Source organism: Tupaia chinensis, unplaced genomic scaffold (genome assembly GCF_000334495.1).
Source record: "Tupaia chinensis unplaced genomic scaffold, TupChi_1.0 Scaffold000104_1, whole genome shotgun sequence".
NCBI classification, from domain to species: Eukaryota; Metazoa; Chordata; class Mammalia; order Scandentia; family Tupaiidae; genus Tupaia; species Tupaia belangeri.
The window spans coordinates 2106161-2115015 of NW_006159568.1; the positions used below are offsets into that span (position 1 = coordinate 2106161).

At 43.8% G+C, this 8855-nt stretch overlaps 1 protein-coding gene across 1 annotated transcript; it reads left to right on the forward strand.

Moving 5' to 3' along the window:
• The first annotated feature begins 2173 nt into the window (after positions 1–2173).
• Positions 2174–7878, forward strand: EXOSC3 (exosome component 3). Its single transcript, XM_006143730.3, has 4 exons — positions 2174–2694; positions 3705–3854; positions 5488–5639; positions 7525–7878. The coding sequence occupies exons 1-4, from the start codon at positions 2377–2379 to the stop codon at positions 7724–7726; spliced, it is 822 nt and encodes a 273-aa protein (XP_006143792.1). The 5' UTR covers positions 2174–2376; the 3' UTR covers positions 7727–7878.
• The last annotated feature ends 977 nt before the right edge of the window (positions 7879–8855 follow it).

Consider the following 8855-nt stretch of genomic DNA (forward strand, 5'->3'; position numbering starts at 1 on the left):
ATTACTTGTTATTATTATTATTTAATTTGACCAGAGACAGAGAGAGAGAAAGCAACCTGCCAGGTCCAGGACTAGAACCACAGTCAGCTATATAGGTGTCCAGCGCCTTAACCACCACAGTACTTGCCAGCCCCTACCTTTCCAACCTTTAAAGTAGCAAACATTTCTAAAGAAGCTGCGAGAGTCCGAAGACCACAGCCTGTTCCAACTTTCCCAAGGACAATTTAGCAGCTTCCCCCAGGGTAATACCCAGAAATGGGGAGGTAGAGGGCAGAGGCATTCAAAGATAGAGCGGCTGCTAAACAGTATTAACTCCAAACCTGCAAGTCAGCAACCAGCAGCCTACCTGGGCCCATTCATTGGGAAATGCAAAACACAGCGCCAGCCAAGCCCTGGGACGATGCACGCCAGGCTCCGGTACTGGCCACAGGTCTTTTCTGGGTTCCCGAATCCTGGCGATCACTTTCAGAACCAGAAAAGGCAGCACGTGCTATTTGAAAACACAAACATTGTCATAAACACAACCCAGGAGACTCCAGCTCTGCTGAAGGCCGGATGCTGCTCGGAGTCCATCTGTACACGCTGGCTCACCACCTTGGGACCTGGGCAGATATTGGGCGCCCGCCGTCACTCACTCACCCATGGCCTCGGACACAAGGATAGCGAAGCGCCCACATAGCGGCATGCAGTGCAATGGACAGGCTGCCTTCCCGCCAGCTTCTTGCCTTCTGGCCATAGTGGGTGGGTCCGGGAAAGAGCTGATACTGCCTACTAGGCTCCAAGCTTCCGGTCTCCAGCTGACTCTCCTCCTGGCCAGTTATTTCATCCGTTTACCTCGGGAGGGAGCCTGATGGATAAACCACCTGCAACCCCTAGAGGGAAATGTACTTAGTAGGGCTCCTCAGCTATGCCAAATTTCTTCCAGGCTCCATTACTGACGTGGGGCGGGCACACGAGGGATAGTTTAGAGGACATTTCTGGACCTCCCTCTCTGCCAGACCTGGACCTGAGGTCACTGAGCATCCTTCAGCCTGATCTGGGGCCTAAAGGGATGGAGGAGGACTTGGTCACTGAATTCCTACTGGTTCCAGGCTGTCTGGAGCTGGCTGGGAGAAGGAAAGAGAACCATGATGTAAACCATCCCTGTTCCTGAGAGCTCCTACTCCTGCCAGAGAAATGTAACCAAAAAGAGTTCTTTTAACAATCTGACAACAGAACCACAAGTTATGTTCAGTTGGCCTCATCAGACCTAGGGAAAATGACTCACTAGCATTTTGCTAAATGTGGAGTATGTATTAGAGACGGTCTGTCTTAAACACCCTAAAAATCTAAAATGTATGTTGGAAACAGGTCCCTTAAGAAGATGCACAGCAGGAGTGGCAGCTAAAAGCCACTGGTTAGAGTTATCCCCTCCCCCCAAGTCCCCACAAGCTCTCCATCACTGTTGGAGAATCTGATCATGTATTAATTGAAGGTGCAGTTGACTGAGAAAAAGGTGATTTCCAGTAAAATCCCCCAAAATCAGAAGATTGGAAGCCCTCGAGTACTATGTATAATATTTGGAATTCAGTAGCTTCTCGCATGGACAACTGAAGTGTACTCCAGGGAAGGTATGTAATAGCTTGGATTGAACTGAGTTACTGATTCTCCCAGACCATGTAGCAATAGCTCAGGTATGTGAAACGTTCACGTAATTTGTATACATTTGCAGGAGAGAAAAAGTCTTGGAGGAAACACACACCAAAGTGTTACATATGTTCACAAATTAGGTATTTCAGGCCAGATCTTGGGCTACAAAGAATAGAAATACAGCTGACAGAGTAGCAAGGGAGACAAATGGGCAAGACCAACACGTTATGGTCATTCTCTAATTTTTCTCTGTATTTTCTACAATATGTATAGATATCTCCTCCAGCACCAACAAAAGATTTTTACTTCTATTAAAAACAAGATTTCTTTCTTCCTAGTAAAAGATCAGCCGCCCTTCTGAGGGCGGAGTCTGAGGAGCGGGCCTCTGAGCCCACCCTCTGCCCAATTCCCAAAGCCCCTCCGTTCAGCTCCCAGGTTCCCACGGAACTCTAAGTTGGTGCATCTGGTACGCTACTGTGAGACCGGTCACACTACAGGCGACCCAGGACACCGGAAGTGAGGCCTCGATCGACTCAAGCAGCGCATTTCTCGTGCAAGACAGGTAGATGGCTGCGCACACAGCCCTTTGGGCGGAGAACCTAAGAGTGAACAGTCACAAAGCTTCTCAGACTCAGGTCCTAGAACCGCGGACCACTTTCGCCGGAAAGCCCTAAGTACGCCAGCTATTGGACGCAGAGTCGGAAGCGGAAGCCGCACACCGGAAACGGTGCTTTTTTAGTCCCCGCGATGGCTGAAGCCGTACCTGTTGCGGCGGAATCTTTCGCGGGCTGCAGGGCGCGTGCGGCGCGCACAGTGCTAGGTCAGGTGGTGCTCCCAGGTGATGAATTGCTGCTACCAGAACAGGAGGACCCAGAAGGCCCCGGTGGTGCAGGGGAGCGACCATTGCGCTTGAATCCCGGGACGCGCACGCGGGTGCGCGTAGTGTGTGGCCCAGGCCTGCGGCGCTGCGGGAACCGCCTGCTGGTCACCAAGTGCGGCCGTCTTCGACATAAAGAATCCGGCAGCGGAGGTGGCGTTTACTGGGTAGACTCGCAGCAAAAGCGGGTGAGCAGGGACAGTGGTATCACTGTCTGGGAAGACCTAACGGAAGAGGCAGGGATGGGGCCCTTGGAGTCCTCCTTTGCTAAAGCTTGTCTAGAGCCACCATTTGTGCAATTGCCCCAGGCTCCAACAGTTTTCTGCCTCCCTATCTATGTTCTTTAGAGAAACCGTGAAAATTAGGAACGTAGCCTGAGAAGGGCGACTAGTAGAGGGAAGGCTCCTGGAGAGCGTTGAGTCATGGTTTTTGTCTTCAAAACTTTAAAGATCAAGAAGCATCAGGCTTGCGCTTTGGAGCCCCAGAGGGCAGAACCAGGCTCACAGAGTGGATGTCACTGGGAGTTAGTTCTTAGAATAGGTAAGAACTGTCATATAGGAAAATCTTAACCATTAAATGGCCTTCCTTGTTTGTAAGGATCTCTGGGCCATTGGACTTACATGCAACAGAAGCTAGACTTTATGAGGAGGATGCTGAAAAGGTAAAGGATACTGACTTTAAATTAACAGTGTTAGAACCTGCAAGCCTCAGGGCTTATGATGTGATTTTCTCTCTTTTTTTTTTTTTGGAGAGATTTTCACTGTAGGGCGCGTGCGCTCGCCAGACAGACAGAGAGAGACATAGAGACAGAAAGCGAGAAATCACCCCCCAGGGGGGATGGTCACGCCGCAATCCCTTCTCCTCCATTCTCCTCTCGGAGTCTTGGGCATGCACGCACACGCGCCCAGCGTGAGTTTTAAGCCACCGGGTCCGGGGCACGAACCGCGGTCGACTACGTGGGAGTCCAGCGACATAGCCATTACGCTAACTGCTGGTTCCTAATGATGTGATTTTCTCTTGCTGAAAGTGGCATATGGCCAGATTTCTTGTAAGGTCTGTATTCATTTGTAAACTTGAGTTTTAAGAATATTTTCTAAACCTCTCTTGTTGACTATAAAGTAACCGCTGGGGACTTGCTGATGATATCTTCCAGTGATACCCAGTTATTTATGGCTATTCTCTCGTTTTTCTTTTGTAGTATGTTCCAGTAAAAGGAGACCACGTGATTGGTATAGTGACAGCTAAATCTGGAGATATATTCAAAGTTGATGTTGGAGGGAGTGAGCCAGCTTCTTTGTCCTACTTGGCATTTGAAGGTGCAACTAAAAGAAACAGACCAAATGTGCAGGTAAAGATGGGAGCCTTTGGTTTCAAAAATAAGAACATCCATTCCCTACAACACTCAGATATCCCAAAGAGTATCTGAATTGTCTCCAAAGCAGATCTCAGGTCTGGAGGAAGATCTCTGAACATTTGTGTAGTTTCCCCAGGCTCCAGGAGTCTAGGGGACTGGAGGCACATGTGTATTTTACACTTGGCCACATTGGTTCTACTGAGTTAGTAGATCCTATAGTCATGTATTGCTCAACAGTGGGATACATGCTGAGAAATGTCATTAGACAATTGCATCATTATATAAACATCATAGCGTGTACTTACATGATCTTGGGTGGGATAGCCTACTACACACCTGGGCTAAATAGTGTAGGCTATTAACCTGTGGGACCACTGTCATATATGTGACCTGTCACTGACTGACACATTATTAGGCAGTGAGTGATTTGTGTTATCTCCTTTATCTATGTCTACATCCACTGGACCAAAGAAAAAAGTCCACAGTAGACCTAGAGAGGGAGGAGGGAAAAGTGGTGTAATTTGTCATTGTCAGCCATATATCCCTCTTGGTTTTAGATCCTTAGAGCTGACAGGAGTAATCTTGTTATGTCAGATTTTCAGTTTGGGTATTTCAGGTAGCATAGTCACACTTGCTGTCTACAGAGCTAGAAATTTGGTGGTTTGTCTCTTCTCATTAACCTCTCATGTGAGTGAAATTTGTTGTTTGTACGTACATCCTCACTGCCCTCTAAGACAAAGTGTTTCTGAAAGGCGGAGAATGTTTTATTCCTTTCTAGTTTGTGTAGTCAATAATTAAACAGTAGGTGCTTAATACATGCTTTCTTGAGTGAACAGAATAGGTTCACTCTCCATTTTCTCAGTTCCATTATTTTGAAATTAGGCTTTAAGGGGTTTAAATAAATCCTGCATGGAGAAATATAAGTTAATTACAATTTTTATATTTTGCTTGGAATAATTGACATGCCTGGAATTCTTTCCTCTGTTCATAAATCTGTAATTCTCTAGAGAGTAATGTTCTTTAGTAGAACTTTTACGATGATGCTAATGTATATCTGCACTGACTGGTATGGCAGCCACTAGCTCCAGGTGGCTGTTTAGCATTTGAAATGTGGCTAATGGGCTGGCAGGTAGCTTGGTGGTTGAAGGTGCTGGACTCCCACATGGCCAGCTGGTTCAAGTCGACCTGGTGGCTTGCTTTCTCTTTCCTTCTCTTGCTTTCGCTCCCTCCCTCTCTGATCAAACTGGAAAATCATCATCATCATTATAATAATAAATAAAGTTAAAATAAAAAGAAATGTGACTAATACAACTAAGGAACTGGATTTTAAATAACTAAGTGTAATTTAAATGTAAATTTAACTATATGTGGATATTGGCTATCATATTGGACAGTGCAACCCAAGAGGATACTCTCTCTTATGGAAATGGTTCATAATCTAGGAATTTCTTGGAAGTTGAGGTACATTACGTATGTTGACTTTGCCTTTCAAGAGTCAACTCCAGAGTGACTGTGGGGATCCTAGTACAGTCACTCCCTGAGCCACAGAACTGTGATGACTGACATTGTTTCCTGGCAGGTAGCTAAGAAGAAATGAACTGTGCTTTTTTCTTTAATATCATTGTAGGTTGGAGATCTCATCTATGGCCAGTTTGTGGTTGCTAATAAAGATATGGAACCAGAGATGGTCTGTATTGACAGCTGCGGACGGGCCAATGGAATGGGTGTGATTGGACAGGATGGTCTGCTTTTTAAAGTGACTTTGGGCTTAATTAGAAAGTAAGTCTTGGTGCCTACTGGTTTCTCTGTCTTCTTTTATAATTATACCTTCATGGAAAGCTGATCTTTGGGGATTTGGATCCTTCGTAACATCTAAAGTTCTTCTCAGAGTTAAACAACAATGTCCAATTTAGATTCTTCATAACATTTAAATTTCTCCTCAATTAAACATCAATGTCCATTTTTTAAAGAATTATTTTATTTAATTTTATTTATTTTTAACTTGACCAGAGAGGGATGGATTGAGAGAGCGAGAGGGAAAGTGAGAAAGCAAACCATGTCTAGGACAAACCACAGTTGGCCATGTGGGAGTCCAGAGCCCTTAACTACCATGCCACCTGCCAGCCCCCACCAATGTCCATTTTAAACTCTTGAATTTCATTATGCCCCCTCTTTTAAAAGCCCACCTATTTTTTTTCTTCCATGAGTGAGAGCGAGACAGAGACTGGCAATCCCAGTGTTCTCATGCCATGATCCATGCTGGGCTTCAGCCAGCTCCAGGTCACGGGTTTGCAGGTGGCTGTTTCGTTTGGGGAGGTCTCTGGGCATGAACCTGAAATATTGCCATGTAGGTAGCCTCACTGTGTGTTGTGTTACCATTTGAGTCACCATCTGGCCCTTCTGTCCCCTCTATGTAAATATAGTTGACCCTTAAACAACACAGGTTTCAAATACACATGTACCAATATGTGGAGTTTTCAATACATATACTGGAAAGTATCAATACAACACAATACAGCATATTTTTTCTTTCATAAAATTTTCTTAATAGTTTCTCTTGCTTTATCATAACATAGTATACAAGGCAGAGAACATACATATGTCGACACTTATCAGCAAGACTTCTAGTCAGCAGTAGGCTATTTGTAGTTAAGTATTTCAAGAGTCAAAAGTTATACTTGGCTTTTCAGCTGGTCAGAGGGTTGGCATCCCTAACTCTGCATAGTTCAAGAACAATTCCATATCAAGTTTCAGTATTGGGCTGCGTAGTTTCCAGTGTTGGTATGAGGGCTAGACTGACACTTCATTCTTCAGGCTCTTACTCTGTCCTATTCATGTCTTCTCTCCCAGAAGGCCTGTTCCTTACAGATGATATACTCAGCCAAAATGTGAAAACTGACATTTCCTGTGTTTTAAGTTACTTGAATATAGGTGCAATCTGCAGTTGCACAAAATTATCACATTTTTGTAATAACGTAGGCCAAATTCTTAAAACAAAAAAAAAAAAAACGGAAGGCCAAACACAGGTAGGCTGATGTGATGCTCAAACTTAAGTAGATATTCACAAAAGGCTCCTGCTGTTCTGTCCTAGTAGATTGAGTAGTTCCCACTGAGACAGACTGTCTTTAGGGTTTTAGACTTAGACGTACCCCAAGCTGTGCAGTCTTGAAGGGGCACTGAAGTTCAGCGCTATCGTATATGTATGCCTTTCCTTGCTACCTATTCTTCAGATCTAGAGAATTAGCCTGGACACTAGAAAAGGAAGCTGCTAACTAACCAGCACCCTTGAGGTTTGAAAGAGCCAGTGCCTCTCTCCATGTACTGATATATTTTTTTTAACCAGGGAATAAGGTTTAAAGTGTCCTTTTAGCATTATGGATAACAAAATTATGATTCTAAAGTCCAAAATTAAAGTGCTTTGACAATCCAAGGAAAGAACTTTGTACATTTTTTGCAAAGTTGTTGGCATAGGGAGTTTGATTTCTGTGTTGGGTGCGGCTCCGTTGTGTAAAGGTGGGGGGAAAAGGGCAGCAGGTGTCATCACGTGTCTCGTTGAAATATGTCGGTGAAGTTTTGAGTAACTGAGAACTCCCCAGAAAAGGAGTTCCTCCTAAAAAAAAAGTCAAGGCACACCCTAAATTTTATTTTCTTTTTTCTCCACCAGACTATTAGCCCCAGACTGTGAAATCATACAAGAAGTGGGAAAACTCTATCCGCTGGAGATAGTATTTGGAATGAATGGAAGAATTTGGGTAAAGGCAAAAACCATACAGCAGACTTTAATTTTGGCAAACATTTTAGAAGCTTGTGAACACATGACAACAGATCAAAGAAAACAAATCTTCTCCAGATTGGCAGAAACTTGATTTAAGTGGACTTTTAATGGGCCAGCTGAGCCAAAAGACTGTGGGTGTCCTGGGGCAAACTCAGGTCAACCTCTCCCTATTAAATCTTAAGACAAGATGTGAATGTATGTGTTGTCTTTTGAAAGTCCTAATAAAATATTTTTATAAGAACATTGCTGGTTTTCACTCATTCTTGTGGGAGAGAAAAATCATTATAAAATCTTGATTTTTTTTTTAATGTATAATTTACTAAAATGTTAGTATTATGTTTTTAGTTATTAACTCCCCTAATTTTGCTAGAGTGCTGCTGCTTCTACACTAAATGAAGTCAGCACTAGGGGCCAGCAGGTGGCATGGTGGTTAAGGATGCTGGATTCCCACATGGCTGACCACAGTTCTAGTCTTGGACTTGATGGCTTGCTTTCTCACTCTCTTGCTCTATCCCTCTTTGATCAAACTAAAAATAAAATAAAGTTAAATAATTCTTTAAAAATAAAATTGTTTTCTGACAATATCAGTAAAAGATGTTTACCAAAGAGAATGCAGAATACATTAAAAGTATAAACAAGCAAACAAAAGCCACCCATAATTGCATTAGTGAGTGACTGTAACAGCGGACAATTATGTTTACCATGTACCAAGTATTGTCCCACGTGTTTCACATGGATTAATGAATTTTACTATTTTCTTACAAGACCACTCAGCAGATGAACACATTTAAGAGATTTTTTTGCTATAGGGCGTGTGCACCTGCTAAAGACACAGACAGAAGGGGAGAAATCACCTCCCAAAGGGTATGGCCAAGCAACAATTCCTTCTCCATTCTCTCAGGACTTTGGACACACACACACACACACACACACACACACACACACAGATGCCTGGCATGAGTTTTAAGTTGCCAGGTCCAGAACTTGAACTGGGGTTGACTGTGGGAGTCCAACAATGTAACCATTACACCATCTGCTGGTCCATTGTATTAGAATTTTTCTTTTTTCTTTTTTTTTTTTGAGAGGTTTTTGCTATAGGGCATGTATGCTCACAAGAAATAGAAAGCGAGAAGTCACTCCCCAGGGATGGCCACACCACAGTCCCTTCTCTATTCTCCTCAGAATCCTGGATACATGTGCACATGCACCATGCGTAAGTT